General features: G+C 47.5%; 3 protein-coding genes across 6 annotated transcripts; 1 reads left to right on the top strand and 2 right to left on the bottom strand.

Annotated features, from left to right (window-relative positions):
* The first annotated feature begins 10,322 nt into the window (after nt 1–10,322).
* LOC120655269 (cytochrome b6-f complex iron-sulfur subunit, chloroplastic-like) lies at nt 10,323–11,985 on the top strand. Of its 2 annotated transcripts, none has more exons than XM_039933021.1 (3): nt 10,323–10,724; nt 10,937–11,529; nt 11,657–11,985. In XM_039933021.1, the coding sequence occupies exons 2-3, from the start codon at nt 10,951–10,953 to the stop codon at nt 11,759–11,761; spliced, it is 684 nt and encodes a 227-aa protein (XP_039788955.1). In that variant the 5' UTR covers nt 10,323–10,724; nt 10,937–10,950; the 3' UTR covers nt 11,762–11,985. The 2 variants fall into 2 exon arrangements, with proteins under 2 accessions (XP_039788955.1, XP_039788954.1); XM_039933020.1 differs by having other exon boundaries at nt 10,346–10,724; nt 10,984–11,529.
* On the bottom strand, nt 11,882–20,854 carry LOC120655267. 3 transcript variants are annotated; one of them, XM_039933019.1, is made up of 6 exons: nt 19,660–20,854; nt 18,507–18,596; nt 15,567–17,483; nt 15,108–15,341; nt 13,864–13,942; nt 11,882–13,120 (listed from the first exon to the last, which is right to left on the bottom strand). In XM_039933019.1, the coding sequence occupies exons 3-5, from the start codon at nt 16,231–16,233 to the stop codon at nt 13,890–13,892; spliced, it is 954 nt and encodes a 317-aa protein (XP_039788953.1). In that variant the 5' UTR covers nt 16,234–17,483; nt 18,507–18,596; nt 19,660–20,854; the 3' UTR covers nt 11,882–13,120; nt 13,864–13,889. The 3 variants fall into 3 exon arrangements, with proteins under 3 accessions (XP_039788953.1, XP_039788951.1, XP_039788952.1); XM_039933017.1 differs by having other exon boundaries at nt 15,108–17,483; nt 19,660–20,852; XM_039933018.1 differs by lacking the exon at nt 18,507–18,596 and having other exon boundaries at nt 15,108–17,483; nt 19,660–20,852.
* Nucleotides 18,553–20,083, bottom strand: LOC120653338. The gene is made up of 2 exons (XM_039931096.1): nt 19,660–20,083; nt 18,553–18,596 (listed from the first exon to the last, which is right to left on the bottom strand). The coding sequence occupies exons 1-2, from the start codon at nt 20,081–20,083 to the stop codon at nt 18,553–18,555; spliced, it is 468 nt and encodes a 155-aa protein (XP_039787030.1).
* Nucleotides 20,855–21,722: the final 868 nt, after the last annotated feature.

Here is a 21,722-nt window from a genome sequence, read left to right on the forward strand (position 1 = left end):
ATCACGTTCTAATTTGGCGCGAATCATCGGGACTCGCGGCTTCCCAAACCGGGCTGAGAAATTGGAACCTTCCCAAAGAATCCCAAGCCAAAACCTCCCGCGCCGCGCCGCGCCGCGCCCGCCTCCGCCTTCGCTCCCGCGCCCTCAGCGTCAGTCGCCTCCGCGCTCTCGAATCCAAATCGGGAAAAGAAAAGGTCAGGCCGTCGCCCCTCTCCCTCTGCATCCAAGATTCCCCGCGAACTCGAACGGACCACATGCAATGGGCTCCGGCACTTCCTCCCACTCCCTCCAAAGCCTCAAAATTTCAGAGCCATGGCGGCATGGTCCTCCTCCACCTCCAATTACAAATACCAGCAAGCACCGGCACCTGCTCATTCACCCCGTACCATTCCCACCCTCTCCCACTCCGCTGCGGGATCGCCGCTGCTGCCGCCTCCACACGAGCGCCCTCCCGTAGCCCGAAGGAATCCAATCGGCCAATCCAACCCATCCCAGATGGCCGTTCTCAACCTCGGCGGCGGCGGCAAGGAGAACGCGCCGCCGGCGGCCGTGGCCGTGCGCGGCATCGCCGTCAAGAACCAGATCGTTATGAAGAGGACCGGGGCGGGCGGCAAGGCTGCGTGGAGGCGGCCGCCGCTGCGCGACATCACGGGCCTCTTCCTCGCCTCGCCGTGCCGGCCTCCGCCGCCGGCCGCTCTGCTGGCGCTCGCGGACGCGGAGGTGCCGGGGGCCGCCGTGCGCGCGCGGGCCGCTGGAGCCTCGGACGGCGCCGCGGCGAGGCAGGGGAGGTACTCGCTCAAGAAGGGGTTCAGATAGCGCGCCGCCGGGTGCCGGCTCCGAGGAGACGGCAACTGTGCACCGTCATTCTTCAGACTTTTTTCCCCTCCATTTCTCCTGGATATGTAGCCGATTCAATTGTGCATTGGTTGATTCGCCTCGGGGCGGGAAAATTGTCACACATAGGATTAGAGCAATTGAGAAGAATTCGCTGAACATAACCGAGTCGAATTGAGCTTGGCGCCTTCTTGGCCGTGCGTCTTGGTTTTTCGTCACCCTGCCCTGAGTGAGAGATGTTCCGATCCATTGACGGATGCAACACTGATGCTTCAAGGCCGTTGATGTCGAGCTATTCTTGGATGCGGCTATGAACTGAAATGCATCCCAGCCAGGTGTTCAGAGGGCGGCGGATCTCAGGACTGGATCTCCTCTCATCAGCAGGCCTCTGCCTACCCGGTACCCGCCATGGCGGCATGGAATCCAGCGTTGTACGCCCGCTGCTAGTTTGACCTCCCTGGCCCCCTGCATTACAGGTAACAATGCTGCAGCCCGCAGCAAAATTCTCCTGAAGCTTCTGTGACCGGGATGCCTCTTGCCTGGCAATGCTACACCGCTGGGTACTGGGGGCGTGGTCGGAAACGGATATTTATTCGAATGTCAGATTTTTTTATCATTTTTCTTCGATTATGAACAAATAAGATATAGAATTTACTATGTAAATTCAAAGTCATGTATTTAACATTGACCTTGTAAAGATTCATAAAAACTAAACCTCAAATTTATCATATATATTCTCAAATAATAGATATAAAAATTCGAATACGGATCGGATATGGATTCAGATATTTTTTCACCTTTTTAATTGTAGGGAGCAAATAATGCATAAAAAATCTATACAAAATTTTATTCTTATGTGTAATAATATGCTTGATAATATAAAAAAAGGTTAGCATAAAATTTCAAGCATATCTATTTTAAAATATCAAATTTGTTCTGAGAATTCGGATGTCTAGTTCCATCCTTCTCTTCTGCTGGTTTTGATACGGAAAAAAAAGTCTATTGTGCAAACTGTCAGTCAAAGTATTGTGCAATGTTTGAGGCTGAGATAGTTCCACCCTTCTCTTCTGCTGGTTTTGATACGGAAAAAAAAGTCTATTGTGCAAACTGTCAGTCAAAGTATTGTGCAATGTTTGAGGCTGAGAAAAGCGACACAATACGGTGTAAAGTTGATTTTCTACTGAAAGTAGGAGCTCTGTGAAATAGTTTTTCAATGAGAAGATTCTCTGTTAATTCTATAAAGTGATTATATGAAATGAACTAAAAGGTTGGAAACTGAAAAGGTAGTTTCTTTTGATTCTGTGAAGTGATTTTTCATCCTGATTTTAAAAGTTTGTCAAATATAATCATTTCTTTCAGAGAATCAGTTTCCATAGAAAATCAGAATAAGATGTAGCTCTAAACAGGCCCTTGCTACTCCGGTCCACGACAGATGATTCAATTTCACGAGGCCTCAACTGTCTAAATGGGCCGTGTCGGATAAGGGTCCTATGGGCTTCGCAGCAAATGACAGGTCGTCGGGCGTTTTTTTTATTTTTATATTTTTCAAAATCGTTTTTTACAGAAATATATTTTCGGTTTCATAATTTACAGATTTATACCCCTGCCGCCCTCCTGCCGGGCGGTAGGGACCTTAATATAAATAAAATTTATTTTTAATCATATTTTAGCCCCTGGGGGAGGCTGCCGCCCGGCAGCCCGGCGGCAGGTACCCGCCGCCCGGTGGCTGGGCGGTAGGCCAGGTAGCCGCCCGGCAGGCTTCCCCCTCCCCTCTCATTTGCTTCTCACGACATCCAGAGAGGGAGGGAAAGATGAGGGGTGAGGGAGGGAGTTGCAGCGACGAAGTCCTGCCGGATTTTAGATCCGAACCGTAGGTAATAAATATTTCTCAACTTTCTCATTTTAAAATTTTTGTATGTTTAATTCTATAATTAGTGTATGCAGCAGTAATGATATTTTAGCGATTTAGGTACTGTTTTTATTATAATTTAGGTAGAATTAGGATTAGTTTTTAGAAAAAACCATTTAGGTTTACCAACCATTTTTGTGGTATTGATTAGTTGTTTAATGCGAGAAATTTTTTTGAAAAATGCTCAGAAATTGTAGAAAATGCTAGAAAACTATATGAAAAATTCAGATAAATTGTAGAAAATGCAGAAAAATTGTAGAAAATATTAGAAAAATTTATTTATAAAATTTTATTGTACAAAAAATGTAGAAAATGCTAGAAAAGTTTATGAAAATTTCAGATAAATTATAGAAAATGTAGAAAAATTATATTTTTGGTGTAAGGTATGGCCGAAGATACGCCAGCTCTACTTGACCGAGTCATAGACTCGTCGCACCGGTCCTTTCTTGCAGTGGTTCAGCGCGTGAAACTTAACGTGCTATGTCCACGTCCACCAGCGGAGTGGATTCCTGTTGACCCACGATGGGTGCCCAGGTGATATGTCGTTGGATTATGTTTCTGAGAATATGTTTGTTTCGTATACGTTTCCTACATAATGTACTTACCTTTGATCATTCTACTTTTCAGGTTGAGTGAGGCTGGTCTTCTTACTATAGGCCGTCTTGCTGAGAGTGGTTTGGTAAAGCTGGACAGGTCCCTACTGACGGCTCTGGTTGATAGATGGAGGCCTGAGACACACACCTTCCACCTCCCTTGTGGGGAGATGGCACCGACCCTACAGGACGTTGCGATGCTGCTGGGTCTTCCTATCAGTGGGGATGCCGTAGGGCCCCGCGTTGTCCCGTCTACGTGGTTGGACGATCTAGAAGAGCGTTTTGCAAATATTGACATCGCGATTGATGTAGAGGAGCACCCAAAAGCAACAGGGCCTGCCAAGTCAGGGATCCTGCAGTTCCAGGTACATATCTCGTTTTATTATGATTAATGTTAGAGTTATGCTTTTGACTAGTGCAGTTATGGTTTTATTTATAATTGATCTCGTACTCATAAATGTTCATCTTTTCTATGCAGACCGACAATTTGGCACATGATGCTGATGATGATAGCGTCACTCGATCCCTTGTGGCATACCTGTTGTGGTTGTTTGGATACATAATGTTCAACAACTCACACGGGGTCTATGTGGATAGGGTGCTTGTGCCTTACGCACAGGAAATCGCAGAGGCAGCTGTGGAGGAAATGCCTCAATACAGTTAGGGTTTAGCGGTACTTGCAGCCACGTACCGTGGCCTCTGCAAAATATCGGTGCAGAATAAGCACAATGCAATTTTTACAGGATGTCCGATTCTGCTACAACTTTGGTCGAACAAGAGGATAGCAATTGGTCGTCCGATTATTGACCACTCACCGTGGATATGTACGGTGACACCGAGGATGATAGGCCCACCATGGGGACTCTCTGGTATGCTCGTCAGGTACGGAAATAACTACTACTCCTACTATTCTGTTGGCAATTCTATTGCTTTGTTTGATCCTCTTTGTATTTCTTATTGGTATATATTATTATTAATTTTGTGCAGAAGCGTTGGGCCCACGTACAGTCTCATCGGGTCCATCCTGACTTTGTGGCTGAGTTTGATCGGTTGACACCTGAAGACGTTGTGTGGGAGCCCTACTCCGAGTTGGCTATAACCACTTGTGCACAGTTCGGGATATCTTCGGTATGTTTTCAGGACCAGGCCTTTTGGATGACAACTACAGCGTTGGTGTACGACGTTTACATTGAGGCTCACTGCTCGGACAGAGTCATGAGACAGTTCGGTCAAAGGCAGTTGTATCATGTGCCGTCAGCATTAGATCGGGTACAACGCCATGACCACAGGTAACGATTCAAATGTCATTTCAGTGACTACGCATTGTACAGTTAACTAATCATATTTGACTAAATTGTTTTTAATATTTAGTTTGTCGAGGACTGGTCAACCATTCTCGAACATGTGGGTGACAAGGGTGCAGCCTTGGGTCGATGGCTGGGACCAGGCAGAGGAGAACGTTGCACTTTCGACCCCTGCACACACGGAGGCTTCATACAGGGCGTACCTGAGCTGGTACGAGCCTAAGACTCGTTGCCGCTTGCTATATGCTGACATGCATCAACAACCGCATGTTGCGACCCCACAGGATGGCTATGCACGATATAGGGATAAGGCATTAGCTGGGGCGGTGAGTCAAAGTTATCATCGTTTTTCAAATATTTTGGATTAGAGTGTTAATGTCTTTCTTTTTCTTGCTTGCAGTTTGAAATGTGCAGATTGATGGACGTAGATGCCAGGGCGAATTTAATGAGGATTCAAGCGGGATCTATGATGGATAGGAATGAGCAAGAGTCGGCCTGGACCCGAGTTTCACAAAGAGCCCATTCCATGCTTGAAGCCTTTGGTTGCCGGACATCGTACGAGGACTCCTACGATTCGTCTCAAGCCTCGACCTCGTTTCCTTGTGGTCCCACACAGCAGAAACCTTCCCCAGCACCTTATTGGTCTCAGCAGCATTATCCAGGTACGTGAGGATACTTACTGACTTCCTACTTTGATAACAAAAATTAATTCTCAGTCCATACAGGTGATGGACACCCACCTTATCAATCTCACGGAGGGACCTAGTTTAGTACCATGGCACCAGCTGCAGGGATGTCATTTCAACCAACACAGCCACCACCACGACCTTTCGGTAAACATATAGTCGATATCTTAATTTCAATTAATTTTGGTATGAAGTCTAATTCCTTTTGCATTTACATATAGGATCACAACAGTTATATGATGCGGTACATTTTTCGTATTACCCTATGGCGACAGCAGAAGGAACGCAAGGTAAATACCTAATCCGTAGCCCGAATTTATCATGTTCTTCTTATTTCTATGAATATTTTAAATAATTTGAACGGTTTACAGGATTGTACCACCAGCTTCCTGATATGGGTCCTTCTTCGTATACACCACCAATAGGTACGTATGATTAAGATACCTTAATTGCTACTGCATAGGGGCCACACATGATACATTTGAGGCGAGCTTCGAAGACTGGAGTCGGTTATTTTCTACACTTAACCAGCAGGCCGATCCTACCTTCCAGACACCTGTGGCCACCGGACGTCCAGGTAGAGACGTAGGGCTTCCAGACCGACACACATACCCTACAGACCACGTCCACGCACAGCGTAAAAGAGGTCGACATGGCCGGGGTGGTTAGTAGGTGCTTCTAGTTGTTTCTGTATTTTTGTTATGGACATGTCGTCATGTTATACTTATTTCGTTCTCGTGCATCACCTATTTCGTTCTCAGTTGCGTATGTGTATGAATTCCGAAGTTATACTTTTCATATTCATCTACTTTACTAACGGTTTTTATTTCTATCCAAAATATTTAAAACCACATCTAATGCCGCACTGCCGCACTGACGGTCAAGGTTTAACCTGCGGGAGGGGCCTGCCGCCCCCCCTGCCGGGCGGCGAGTAGGCCTACCGCTCCGCCACCGGGCGGCAGCCTCCCCCCAGAGGCCAAAATGCGATTAAAAATAAATTTTATTTACATTAAGGCCCCTACCGCCCGGCAGGAGGGCGGCAGGGGGCCGGCCGCCCTGCAGCCGGACGGTAGGGGTATAAATCTGTAAATTATGAAACCAAAAATATATTTCTGTAAAAAACGATTTTGAAAAATATAAAAATAAAAAAGCCGGTCGTCGGTCCAATGCCAAGTCCCGCTATCCGCTCAACCCAACAACTGTGCTTCCCCTCCTGCCCAAGTGTCCGTGGTGACCGCAGACACATTGTCGCAGTACAGAAGAGTGGCCTTGTCGATCTTGACGTGGAGTTCGCCGAGAAGATGTCGAAGCCAGCAGATCGCAGACATCATGACCAAAGACTTGACCAAGGCAATGTTTGAAGAGTTCAGGTCTAGTTTGTGCCTCGACGACGACGCACAAATTGCGGGGTGTCAAAGTGGCTAATCACATTGTGTTGTACCGGCTAGACTAAGTTAGTTGCTAGCTTCCGAGTCTTCTGGCTCAGCCCACGGTGCTCGCCACGATCCGTTATCCTCGGCGATCATTGGCATCTCGAGTGGGCATCGGCTTGTATTATATATGTACACGATTCATGAGATCAATACAGTGTGCGTTGCCCTCTACTCTTATTCACGTGGCGCCATCCCCAAATCCCCGCGAGTTAATATCTGAGAACGAAAACGAATGCTCCGATAAGCAGGGCCAAGGGATGTAGCCATGTAGGCGGTGGCGACGTCGGTGAGCAAGATGAGCAGCATGTAGCTATTGTATTTAACTGACACCATCCATATATAGATGATTATGGCCGTGTTTGGGTCCAAGGGTTAGAGCTATTTGGGCTAGAGCTAATTAGCTCAATAAAATAGCCCTCCAATCTAATAAAATAACCCTTGACATGTTTGGATCCAAGAGCTATTTGGCCTTTAAAGCACCTTTTTCAATTATTACAGCCATATTACCTCTCTTGCTATGGTGGGCTCCTCCTAAATAGCCCAAATAATCACTCTTTAGATGAGATAGTTTTTTGAGATAGGTTTTTTGAGGTAGGTTATTTTTGAGGTAGGTTATTTGGATGAGATAATTTTGGACTATTTTGAACTATTTTAGGCTAGAAATAGCTATAGCCCTTGAATCCAAACATGGCTTATATATTATTTCTGTAAAGTTAATTAAATCTAGGAAAAGTCGATAAAACTTAAAATATATTACCTTTTCAAACGGAGAGAGTATTCTCAGGACCCGCGTGCTAAAAAAAAAGTTGAGCATGGTCTCTCCTAAAGGAAAAAATAAACGAGCACGGGCGGGGCGGCCGTATATTTTACTATTTAGTTTTTTTCTAAAAGATTTCCACATTTAGATTTTTATAAAACAATTTGCGTTTTTAGACTCTGAGAATCGGCGCTATAGATCGTGGTGCCGAGCTAACATATCTCGGCGCCATAAATCGTAACACCGAGTTATTTACCACTAAACTAAAGTGGCGTTGACGTGGCAGCTACCTCATCACCATGGTTTATAACGCCGAGCTCGGCGCCACAATCTATGGCGCCGAGCTACGTGCTGCATGCTCATAGCTCGTGTGGCACCTGCAATTCCGCTTAGACTGACCCCAACAACGGCAGCCAAATGCATTTTGCCTTTCGAAACGACACTGTTCATGTGAGGCATCTCCTCCAACAGACCACGCATAGTCGAGAGGCAAAGTGCATCGGAGGAGAGAGGCGATGCAATATTGCAATCCCTCTCTCCTCGAATGCAAACGCTGCTGCTTTGGGACCCGCTGCGGCGTGGGGCTGCCGCGCCGGACGGAGGCGGTGGCGCGGCGCGGAGCGGGGTGGAGGCGGAGGCGCGTCGCGGGGTGGAGGCGGAGGCGGAGGCGTGGACCTCTACTCGAGCCGCCGCCGCCAGACCTCCATGGCCTAAGGTTGAGCGGCCACCGCCGGACCTCCACGGCCTGAGGCGGATCCGGCCGGGAGGGAGCTCCGGGGCCGCGGCCTCTGCTCCGCCATGGCCCTGCGCGGCCTCCACGCAGGGGCACGCGAGCCAGGTCAGGAGCGGCCGTCGGCAGCGGGTCGAGGTCCCGCCGGCCACTGCGAGGAGGGCGGGAGGGGGCACCCTGCTCGCCCAAGCTCCCGCGGCGGCTGCCCCTTTCCTCCCTCGGATCTCCGCGATGCAGCTGCGGTGGCGCGCCCCGGTGGCCCAGCTCCCCGCCCTCCTCCCTCGTCGCGGTGAAGGCCATGGCGGGCCTCCTCTAGCTTCCTCCGCCGCCGGGCTGCGGGTTTGCGCCGCCCCCTCCCTCACCGGCAAGCTGGAGACCCGACGAAGGCCCGCGCGGCGAGCTCGCGCGCGGCAGCCGAGGCCCATGCGGCGAGCTCGTGCGCGGCAGCGGAGGCCCGGCGGAGGCCATGGCCGAGCTTGCGCGCGGTGGCGGAGGCCATGGCCGGCGACGGCAGCGTGGGTGGGCCCCTCCTCCGGCGGCGTGTAGCGAGCAGGGCGGAGGCGTGCGGCGTGGCGAGCAGGCGGAAGCGCGACGGCGGCGCGGGCGACGGTGGTGTGGCCGGGGGGAGGCGGAGGCGTGACGGCGGCGCGAGCCACGGCAGGCCGCGAGACAAGGACGGCAAGCGGCGGTGCGGCGAGCGGGGTGTGGGGGAAAAGCATCGTCTGTTGGAGACCGCATTTTTTGCCTTCCCTCCGCTCCACTGTGCACGCAATGTAAAACAAGTTTTGCCTCATAAAATTACAACGTCTTGTTGGAGTCAGTCTTACGTATGGCACTTGTGCATGCATGTGGTGTGGATAGGCCACTGGCTTGCAGGGTGTAAGTCACGAGGGTGCCCATCATCACTCTCCTCTCCGCTTGGGGACTCGCCTCTCTCTCTCAGCTCAGTTACCGTGCCTCATCGATTTTTTTAATAAAGATTCATCGATTTCCGTGCAAGACTGTATGGCCCTACATGCAACCGCTACATCACCTCCGTGATCTGCCGTGTTGCGGCACTGTTTATGTATTTTTTTCTATTTCTATTTAAGGCTTGTTTAGTTCCCAAATTTTTTCCTACCGTATTCATCACATCGAATCTTCGAACACGTGCATGGAGCATTGTATACAATTAAAAAAATAACTAATTACACAGTTCAACTGATTGGCATAAAACAAATCTTTTAAATCTAATTAGTATATGATTGGACATTAATTAACAAATAACAACGAAAATACTACAGTACCCATAACCTAAACTTTTTCACAAACTAAACACAACCTAAATATAGAGAACAATATTTTAATTGAATAGTATTAATATGTATGTTAAAAAAATTATTTGCACAAAAATGTGTGCATCTCATCCAAATTAGATGTGCAAATATATGTGCATCTTTAATAATAAATATTTTTGAGATTTTTTTGTGAATATGAGAGCGCATTTTGTGTCCCTAGAGAAAAATGTGCATCACGGTTGAAATTTTTTAAGTAGTCATAACCGTAAATTTACTTTTTTTTCTCATGACACTTGCACCCTGATCATTAAAATAAAAAAGTGCATGTAAGTCTCCGTAAAACTAATAACAGTTGTACTGTACATGCGAATCTCAGTTTCAGTTAGCAACCAATTCTTAATCTTCTATCTGCGCATAGTGCAGCTGCCCCGTCGCCCATGCCGATGCCGTACGCATATGTCAGCGCCGCCGGTAGGCTAGGCGCGCGCGGGGCACTTTGGATTCAGGCTGCGGTAACTCGGCGCCATAGGTTGCGGCGCAGGAGATAGTTGCCGCGTCAACGCCATTTCAGTTTAGTGGTAAATAGCTCGGCGCTACGATTTATGATTTATGACGACGAAATATGTTATATCTGCACCACGATCTATGGCGCCGACTCTTAGGGTCTAAAAATACAAATTGTTTTTTAAAAAAAATCTAAACATGGAAATCTTTTAGAGAAAGGGCTAAATAGTAAAATATACGGGCGGGCGCGGGCCGGGCCTTGTGCCCTGGACTCACTGGCTAAATTGGAGGCAACCAGTCGAAGCCGCCGTGTGCGAGTGCGAGCCACGTTCACTAATCCAAGGTGACCCAAGATACTTGTGTTGCCAAAAACGCCCAAAGCCACACCCAGGGGAGGAGGGGAGCGATAACCCTGCGCGCGTGTGCCACAGCCGCGCGCCCCTCGCAACATGTGTGGCCGTCGCGGTCGCGGCCCCGTCGCTGCGCATCAACCAATCACCGCCCGCCTTACTGAGCGTACGACACAGACATGATATAGCCCCGGGGCTCATCCGCAAGCCTGTGGTCGCCAGCGACACTAGCCTCTTCCTTGCTCCTTCCCTCCCTCCCCAGCAACCGATCCTCCCCTCCGCCTGCTGCTGCAGCAGCAGCCATGGCGGCCTCCACGGCGCTCTCCACCTCCGCCAACCCCACCCAGGTACGCGACCTGCTGCTCCCTTCATTGTTCCCTTCCCTTGCTGTTACATGAGCTCCGTGGAAACGGAGAACCTGCAGCAAGAACATGCCGCATGAGCCGTATGTACCTGCAGAATGATATGATGAAGTAGCATAGCACCAGAATACAGATTTGCAGATGGATTGGTCATCTTTCCTCCAAGTCTAATCTGAAACTTTGAATCTGAATACAAGTTTGTCTGCACTGCATGCATGCATACGCCTGCAATGGCCGCCGGCAGCTCTGCCGCCCCCGCGCCTCTCCCAACAAGCCGGCGAAGGGCCTGGGCCTCGGGACAGGCCGCGACCGCTTCTCCCAGCGCAGCAGCGGCGGCGGCGTCACGTGCCAGGCGGCGAGCAGCATCCCCGCCGACCGCGTCCCCGACATGGAGAAGCGCAAGCTGATGAACCTCCTCCTCCTGGGCGCCATCTCGCTGCCCACCGCCGGCATGCTCGTCCCCTACGGCTCCTTCTTCATCCCCGCCGGGTCCGGCGGCGCCGGCGGCGGCACCTACGCCAAGGACAAGCTGGGCAACGACATCAAGGTGGAGGAGTGGCTGCAGACGCACGGCCCCAACGACCGCACCCTCGCGCAGGGGCTCAAGGGCGACCCGACCTACCTGGTGGTGGAGCAGGACAAGACGCTGGCCACCTACGGCATCAACGCCGTCTGCACCCACCTCGGCTGCGTCGTGCCCTGGAACAGCGCCGAGAACAAGTTCATCTGCCCCTGCCACGGCTCCCAGTACAACAACCAGGGCAAGGTCGTCCGTGGCCCGGCGCCCCTGGTGAGAACAAGTTCATCTGTCTGTCTGTCTGTCTCTTCACCTCATGATAATCAACTAACTGATGAACTCATCTCTGATCGAATTAATTGGCTCTTGCTTGTTTGTGAATACGACCGACCGACGACAGTCGCTGGCCCTGGTGCACGCCGACGTCGACGACGGCAAGGTGCTCTTCGTCCCGTGGGTGGAGACCGACTTCAGGACCGGCGAGGACCCCTGGTGGAAGGCGTAAGCGGGGGCGCTCCGGCGGCGGCGGCGATCGCCGTCACCCAGTGATGAGCTCATAGCCTTTGCGTTCCTGTGTTGCTGCTTCTCAGAGGGCGTTATCGCTATAAATTCACTTGCTTCTTGCTTGCTGCCTCCAGATTATATGTTGTACACAGCACACTGTATGAAACAAGAACACTTGCTTCTCATCTGATCTGCATATACATAACCTTTCTCGAGACTCTGAAATTCTGCTGGAATGGATCGGAATGGACACCTTTCTTGCCAGCGACAGGGCATCCATCTCCTGAGCCAGGCATCTGCATGACTGCATCCATTTCAAAATGGCGTAACCACAGTATTTTTTTGCCAGAACATCGTGCAGCTGTTCTGTTTCTGTATTTTTACAAGTTCCTGCTCTCTCTTGCTGTGATAAGTGATAACTCTCAAGCGATTGAAATCGACAAGCACTCTTCTGCCATTGGAAATAGCTTCTTTTTCCAAAGTAAAAAATAGAGCACCCTCTATGCATTGTAAACAACTGGCTCGGTACCAGAAGGTGAGCAATTCAAAGTTAGGGACCAAACAGCCAACCAGCCAGCAGTACTGTTCTCTCATACTAAATCAGCACCAGCCACCAGCTACCAGTCAGCAGTATTGTTCTCTCATAACAAATCAGCACAAACCATCAGCCACAGCCAAGCGAACACAACGAAAATCATGGAAACAAAATACTTTCTTGAAACAAATTAAACCATCAAACCACAAACGAAAACAAGGCAGGCATGACCTCCAAGATCGAAAGCCGGAATGGACTCGGTATACCAGCCAATAAAAGCTAGGAAGTTGTATCGTGCAGTATGCCAACTGTTTGGAATCGAGCGTGCAGAAAACAAGAGGAGTACCAGAGAAAATAAACATCTATCACCACACGTGCATTCAGCTCAAACACTTGCTCAAAAGACATCAGTAAATGGACGATTGAAGGCAAACAGACTAACAGAGTCATCATTCCTGCACCAGTCAAAGCAAGTCACCTTACCATCCTGCCAATTCACTAATGTCTCAAAAACTTAAGAAATTTGAGTGAAGACTGCCAACTAAACAGCTGATCCCAACTAGTACGCTTCATCCTGCCAATTCACTAATGTCTCAAAAACTTACGAAATTTGAGTGAAGACTGCCAACTAAACAGCTGATCCCAACTAGTACGCTCAGTGCTTCACAGTTGAGCTGACGAGTACATGCTACATAGAAGGTCAATTTCGACATGGACCATGATACCAAATCGCAGGCCAACATACCAAATGGAGAAGACAAACCCAGCCGGCCAGCCCCAAGAAGGTGTCATCCATCTCATCAGCCGGAACAAAATCCTAGACGCCTGAAGGACCATAAATCCCATTAGCGTAACCAATTGTACAATTGTACTACTAGGGTTCAAACAATAAGCATTAACTCCAACCTTGTGGGATACTCACACTTGTACATAAATTTCCAAATTTGAATAATCTCAGTATTATTACACAAAAGCCAACAAACAGAGAACAGCAGTACAAGAACAGTTAATCTATACAGGTCGTGACGTCGTGTCTTTAGGGGGGGGGGGGGGGGGGAATCCTATACAGGTCATAGCCAGAACTCCTGGTATGTTCTCATTCGTTTTGCCACATATGATCTCACCAGCTATTAAAAGATCAGTGATTCATTGCCTCAAATCATACGTAGTACATTACGTGCTTCACAGGCATATGAGTGCAGGTATAAAAGCAGAAGTATTTAGAAATGTTAAGAACTAGTCAGTTACTACTAACCAAGTGAAGTAAGCAAAATCATTTAGAAAATCTGAAAATGCATGATCTAGGCAGACTCTAACAACCCTATATAAATTTATATACATGCAGTAAAAGCCTCGAGAAGAGAGATGCAGCTGAAATGCTGAATGGAAGGGAAGCAAGTAAAAGAGAAAATCCAGGAGGGGGTGAAACATCTGTGGATACAAGAGAGGTGGTGCTGGAGGGAGGACAATACGGAAGAAAATTAGAGCCTTAAAAGGTAGAAAGGGTAAATGAAATATTTTCATAAAAAAAATCAACCAAAGCTCAAAGCCTCAGAAGGTAATCTTACATGAATATAGTCAACAGCACATCATCTTAGGCATTGAACAACAGCTCAGCTCCTTCATGTCCATCACCAAGTCCCATGCCTATGAAAATAAGAAGCAGAAAAATCAATAATATCCTAACAACAAGCAGAATGGATATGAGACAGCAAAAATTAGGTGCACACATATAAATAATAGAGTAAGTTTCAGAGAACCACAATTGGTGTGGACTGAATTAACACAAAACTATGGTTCTTGGGGCTATTTCACAAACTACACATGCATTGCCCATAGCATCACAAACCTAAACTTTTGAGCCAACGCCATTAATTTTTGGATGACAATTGAGATCCTAGGCCCACATGTAAGACATTGTTAGCTTTGATGTAATCTGAGCTCCACGTGTCTTACGTGTGGGTCGGGGATGCTAGTGGGTGTCCAAACTAATAGTGTTACCTAACAAGTGTTGTTTTAAGATTTGAAATGGGTTAAAAAAGTGTACTTTTGTGATGATTTAGACCAACTACTGTAGTTTTTTTGAAATATACTCAATGTAATATAAGAAAATTTGCTCAATCTTGCTAGAATAAAGCCTAGAACAGTAGGAATAGATAAACCAATAAGGAGAAAATGTACTGTCTAGTCTAATGCAAAGAATAGTCCTTAAAACAGTAATATTCAAATATCTCATAATGAAGCATATGTTTGCTGACTACTTAACCAATAAGGAGAAAATGTTATCTAAAATTGTTCTTCAAATTGTACCATGCAGTGGATAGCACAAAACACACTAAAACTACTGAACTCCAGTGGCAAAAGTGATCAACTGACAGGGAAATGATTAGATTGAAATTGCAGTAAGGTTCCTTAATAACTGATAAGAATGAAATGTGATTTCATGAAAGAATTGAATGGAAGAATACTACCTTTAAGCCTCCGAAATGTGCTAACTGGGCTACTCATTTGTATTCATTTGATATTTCAGTCATTTGAGCCCAATGTTAATATCAATGTAGATAAACTGTATATATCCAATGGAAGCATGTAACTATCTTTACGCGTCCGAAATGTGCTAACTGGGCTACTCATATTTACTTATCCGATACTTCAGTAAACTGAAGCTTAGTTTTTAATGCACTGCAGTTATGTATTTATCGATGGGACCTGAATTTAAATTACAGTTTAGCACCCAAAGATAGAAAAGCATTCTAACAACAATTATAAAAATAACTTATGTTGCTACATCTGCAATGTAGAATGCCGTTACCTGTAGTATAGACACTTGAGAATGGATAGAAGATGCTGGAGTAAAGTATTGCAGAGCAGATCTTGAACTGCACAAACTTCATTGACTCCAGCTGGATGGTGAAGATGCGATCAGTTGTCCTTATAAGAAACACTTTGTCATCCTCAGCGAACCCATATATCCTAGGGTACGATGCTTCAGTTGAACTGAGGGGAAGAAGATTGTCGAGCTGGATAGTTTTCCCCAGCACCCATCCTGCAACACCATCACCATCGGCCTCCCTCTTCCATAAGTAGACATTGTATTTTGACATATACAGAAATCCAAGCACACCATCCGCAGGTATCACCCAGACATCAGTTGGCACCTTAAGTGGCGGCATATCTATCAGTGCTAGGCGCTGCCGGTACAGATCGAACTCAAGGATAGCAGTTGAATTCCCAACAAGATACCAGTAAAGGGAACTTCCAAGAAAAATACCGGGGATGTAACGAGTAACAGACGTCAACGGACAAGCTATAGAGATGGGATCGCGCCATTCGCCATTCTCCGATGAGTAAACACAGACGAAAGTCACTAAAGGTCGTGTGAATCCTTGGTTGTTGCCTACCAAGACCACCTGGAAGGTGCTCGATTGGCTACCTCCGTGGACATCGCCGGCAGCACGAAGCACGGCCCCATTGTTGATTATCGTCCCCTCCCCGGTGCGGAAGTTCCGGGGAACGGCAATACGGCGCTGGTCACCGGTGACGGGGTCCCACACCAGGACCTGGAGCTGCAGCAAGTGGAGGAGGAGGACGAGGCCATGGCGGCAGCTGAGGATTCGCCATTCGCCGACGTCGTCGAGCTGCAATGTGAAGCAGCCCCTCGGGACGCGGTTCGGAGGCTCGAGAGTAGGCGTGAACAGGAGGCCGCGCAGCCCTTCGGTGAAGAAACCGAGGAGGGGAGCGGCGCGGCGGTGGCGGGTGCGGAAGCGGCGGAGGAAGGCGGGGTTCGTGACCAGGCGGCGCCAGTGCGTGCAGACGAGGGAGGCGCGGGGTAGGGAGGACGGCGCCGGGGGGAGGCGGAGGAGGATCTCGGAGAGGATGTCGTCGTTGTCCAGCGGGGGCGCCGGCGCCGGCGAGCTGGGGCAGCCGCGGCGGGCCATCGATCCCTCCTCGTCGCTCGTGTGGGGAATTCCGACTTGCGATGTGAGCCCAGAGGCCCCCAGTCAGAAACATGTGTAACCCATGGATACGAAACAGTAGGTTGTTTTTGCAGAAGCGGAAAAACAAAGCCCTGTTAAACTGAACAAATTATATATACCGCTCTGAACAAATCACGAAACAAATTATGAAGATGAGGGATTCGGATTTTGGAAAGTTTGGAATTGAGCTTCCACAAAACAAGATGAGTACCAAAGAAAACAAATAGTAAAAAATTGCCCCTAAACACCGTTAAAAGGTTGCATTTACTCAAAACGACTAAAAAAGATCGTTTTTGTTTAGAGACACTAATAAATTACGTACATTTACTGAGAAACATTGTACCCACTATTTTATTCTATTTAATTGCATAGTGATGTAAAAAGACAAACTTATCCCGGCTGCGGGCTGCCTGTGCTCTCCCTGCACGGCCGCCACAGAGGGAGGCGCCAACGGCGGCTTTGCGAACCATGGCCGACATCCTCATTCTCAGTAGGCAAGTGTGAAGGACGAGGGGGAGGACCGCTTGGCATGCCGGGGTTGGAGAAGATAGAGCGGCTTGGCATGCCGGGGTTGGAGAAGATAGAGCGGACGGCAGCGCTCCAGCGGAGAACTTGGCCGCTTGGATTCGAGTGGCGTGTAGGTGGGACCATAGGAGACGGGCAAGGGTAAGGAGGGAAATTTCTGCAGCTTTCTATTAAAAGTAATATTACAATGAGTGTCCTATAGCAACAAATTACCAGTGTTGTGCAATGTCTTTTAGCAAAGGCATAATTTTTTAGTGGCTTTAGGGCAAAAACCAGCTTTCAACTGGCCAATTTTGCCAAACAAATATCTGCCAGCACACGGGCATTCGGCTCAAACACTTGCTCAAAAGACATAAGCAAATGAACGATTGAAGGCACTAATCTGCAAACAGGCTAACAGAGTAATTATTCCTGCACCAGTCGAAGCAAGTCACAGTACCATCCTGCCAATTCACTAACGTCTCAAAAACTTCGAAAATAGATTGAAGACTGCAAACCAAACGACCGATCCCAACTAGTGCGCTCCAGTGCTTCCCAGTTGGGCTAACAATATATGCTGCATAAAAGGTCAATTTCCACACGGACCACCATACCACATCGCAGGCCAGCGTACCAAATGGAGAAGATAAACCCACCCCAAGAAGCCATCTATGCATTATCAGCAGCCGGAACAAAACTCTAGATGCCTGCAGGACCATAAATCTCATCAACATAACCACTTGTACTACTTAGGATTCAATGATAAGCATTAACCGCAACCTGGTGGGAAACTCACACTTGTACATAGATTTCCAAAATTGAATAATCTCAGCGTTATTACACAAAAAAACAACATATGAAAAAGAGAACAGCAGGGGTCCTAGAACATACACTATCTGAGAAGCTGCAAGATTAAGTGCTAAAAATTAGTAAGGCCATTCTCAATGCAAGTGTTAGGGTTTCATTCTCATTAAATGACATGTCACACAGGCAAAAGTGATGCATGGCATGCAATTTATGATGAAAGAGAAGAATAGAGTTTCATAGGGATGAAACTTGGTGTTCGCAGTTACCAAGAACATGAAAACTAGAATGAAACTCCATTGACAAGATTTGAGTTTCATCTACACACATTCATCAACTCCTACTGGTCACTTAGATGAAACATTTAAATGATATACTAACATATGAAAAAGTGAAGTGAAATTTTGCATTGAGAGATCTAGTTTGATTCATTAACTCAATGATCAATAGATGACACATCACTCTTGGAAATCACGTAATGAAACCTTGCACTGAGAATGGCCTAAGTACTGGACAATTGCACTGAGTATTGGACAATTGAGGAAAACTGGAAGCAAGGCAGAGTAAAGGAAGTGAGGGAGACCAAAACAGCAAATACAGGATAAGGGGATTGGAAGTGGAACATCTAGCTAAAAGAGAGGGGAGGTGGGTGAAGGTAGACAAGTAGACATGATGAAGTGAATAGAGAGCTGCTAAGCAAGAGATGACAGGATGAGGAAGCCAGCCCTAAAGAAAAGAGCTAGGAGGCAGCCTGCTAAGCATGATGATGGGAGGTTTATAACCGGGCAGGAGAGTTGCAGACACGATTATGGAGTGTTCTCTTAGAATTTTGTTCTTTTAGAGATGGTAGAAGTGAAGGCATTTTTTACAAACAAGAGAATGACATATAACACAGCCTAAATTAAGAACCTAATAATATTGCATACCTGTTCAAACTTCAAACATATTAGGCTAGCAAATATAACCAGACAGTCATCTATGTTCAGCTCCAGCATGCCCACCACCAATGCCAATACCTACGAGCATAGGTAAAAAGTTGAATGAATAGACAGATATGAGGCAAAAAAAAAAAGATGCAAATGAACCCACATATATAAATTGAGAAAGACAATGCATTTGCTCTAGAACATTGAAAAATGAAAATAGATAACAAAATTATAAGTGCCACCACACAAAGAATATTTCAGAAAAAAGTAATTCTTATCTATCCAACGATAAAGATCAGGTTTCAGATTACTTGACTGATAATGAAAACAAAAATAACTAGATTTTTCTTTTGCTTGTTCCATGTAATCTTAATCAGATGTCATAAATAAATTCAAACAACTTGGGTACAAAAATGATTATGATTATAATAATTGAATACATTCAGAATAAAAAAACATTAGCATTAGGGCTCCTGAATAGATGACCAAACTGAACTGTTAGTTGACAAAGATCAAGCCATGTTATTAACTCATTATTTTATGGTCTTAATTATAATTTATAAGCAATGCGGCAGTGATAGGAAAAAGAAGCATTGAATAAACTTTACTACCATGCTATTGAGTTATGTTACTCAGGTTGGTGTTTAAGTTATTTCAAAGCTTAGTTTTTTCATCTGCTACTGCTACAGTTATGCATACCGCATCATAAAAAAAAGGGGAAATTTGGATCTGTACCATTAAAAGATCTCAAAGTTAGATATATACTATCGTTATCTCACTGACATGTGGGGTTCACAGGAGTCAATGACATGTGGGTCACGATGGTATATATCTAACTTTGGCATCTTTTAGGTACAGATCCAATTTTTCCTTAAAATAAAGTCATCTACAGCTTTGCACATGGAAATATTACTACTGTAAGAAATTTTGAGCATGAGGCCATAGGCAAGCAACAATAAAACTTAGTTCTACAATTCGTGAAAGAATCGCCAACCATTGTGTTAACAGAAAACATAGTACCTATTATGTGACATCATCAAGGGACAGAGACAACTGACGCAACTAAAATTTAAATTTTTAGTTTAACACATAGTGATATGAAATCATTCCATCAACAAGTACGAACAAGAACTTATGTAAACAACGCTTTTACCTGGTGTATAGACGCTAGCGAATGGATGATAGATGCCAAGGCATTCAATTCTGAAAGGTTTCTGAAATTGAGTTGAATCTAGCTTGACCATAATGCCACTAATATTGCCATCAATAGAGGCCATAAGAAAAGACATATTGTCCTCCTCAGCGAACCCAATTATCAATGGGGGAAAATCCTCCCCTGAATTCAGCAAAAGCTTATCAAGCTCAATTGTTCTTCCCAGCACCCATCCAGAAATACCATCACAATCCATCTTCCTCATCCATAATTGGGCGTTGTAGCCTGACATACAGAGGAAGCCGAGGCCACCACCCTCAGCAGGCATAACCCAGTAACGCAGCATGTCGTAGTGGCAATTATGCAATGGCGCATCTATCACCTCTAGGAACTGTCTATCCAGATCAAACTTTAGGATAGCCATTTCCGGACCAAGCAACCAGTAAAGGGAACTTCCTATCAGAGTACTGGGATTGTACATAGGCACCTTGGATGGGCACGCGGTTGAGACGAGATTGCCCCATACGCCAGTCTCCGATGAGTACACACATGCGAAAGCCCGTGTAACTGTTGTGTCGCTGCCGACCAAGACCACCAGGAAAGGGATCGAAGGGCCCTCACCGGCCTGGACGTCGCCGGGTGCGCGAAGCACCGCGGCGTGTTGGTACACCGCGCTCCCACCGTTACCGAACTCCGGGGGGAAGGCAACGCGGCTCAGGTCGCCGGCGACGGGTTCCCACACCTGGAAGTAATGCTCCATCCGGTTGAGGAGAAGGACGAGGCCATGGCGGCAGCCGAGCATGTGGAGCCTGCCCTCGAGATCCAAGGAGAAGTGGCCACGCGGGAGACGGTCAGGCGGTTCCAGTGTGGAGGTGAAGGAGACGCGGCTTTCTCCCTCGGTGAAGAAGCCGAGGAGGGGAGCGTTGCGGCGGTGGTGGGCGCGGAAGCTGCGGACGAAGGCGGGGGCGGACACGAGGCGCCGCCAGCGCTTGCAGACGAGGGAGGCGCGGGGCAGGGAGGACGGCGACGGGGAGAGGCGGAGGAGGATATCAGAGAGTAGGTCGTCGTTGTCTAGCGGGGGCGCCGGCGCCGGTGATCTGCGGCGGCGGCGGCCGCCGCCGGGCGGCAAATCCTCGTCGCCACTCATGTGCCCTGGCCGCCAGAGGAATCGCTCGCCCTGCCCGATGGGGTACCTATGGATCCCGTGAAGAGGTTAAGCAAATCATCCATTAAAACCCAATTAATATTGAACTAGTATTTAAAAATATTGAACTAGTATTTTCGAAAATGTTGAACTAGTATTTCGAAAATATTGAAGTAGTATTTTGAAAATGTTGAATCTCAACATTTTTCTCGACTTCTTCTCCAGCGCCAGTGGCCGGCGGCGGCGTGGGGCACAGGCGGCGGCGGAGCAAGCGGCGGGGAGGGCGGCGACAGCGGCGTCGCAGGTAGGCACGTGGCAGCGCACGGAGCATGCGACCGCGGCAGAGCAGGCAGGCGCGCGGAGCATGCGGCCGCGCGCAGCAAGCAAGCGCGCGGCCGCACGCGGGGAGCAGCAGGCGGGTGGGCGCGCAGCAGCAGACGCCCGCCGGTAGCGGGAGGGCGCAGCAGCACGGGCGGGCGCGCAGGTGGCCGGCGGCGGCGCACAGGAAGAGAGAAGGGTGAGAGAGAGAGGGGTAGAGTTTGGAGTGGATTCAAGGGCTTAGGTTGTTTGCATAAATCTTAAACAGTAAAAGATTAATAAGAAAAAATTTATCGGAAGATATATAGCTTTGGCGCTGTCCGATGGTGTAGGAAGGGAAGGTAAACAGGTTCACGCGAGGGCCCATGTTATGTTGAAACCCATGAGCCCATGTAGAAGATGTCAGGCCCAACAATGAACAGAAATAGATTCTCAGAGTAGAAATAATGCTTGGCCCAATACAAAATATTCCGTCTGGTTCCAAATGCAGGTAGTTTAGAATTTTATTTAACCAATCCTTTTAACCCAACCTTTCAATGTGAGCGAGACATTTTCAACATGAGAGTTCTAAATATCCTATCTTTTAAATATCTACCCCCTC

The sequence above is a fragment of the Panicum virgatum genome, chromosome 1N (assembly GCF_016808335.1).
Source record: "Panicum virgatum strain AP13 chromosome 1N, P.virgatum_v5, whole genome shotgun sequence".
Taxonomy (NCBI): Eukaryota; Viridiplantae; Streptophyta; class Magnoliopsida; order Poales; family Poaceae; genus Panicum; species Panicum virgatum.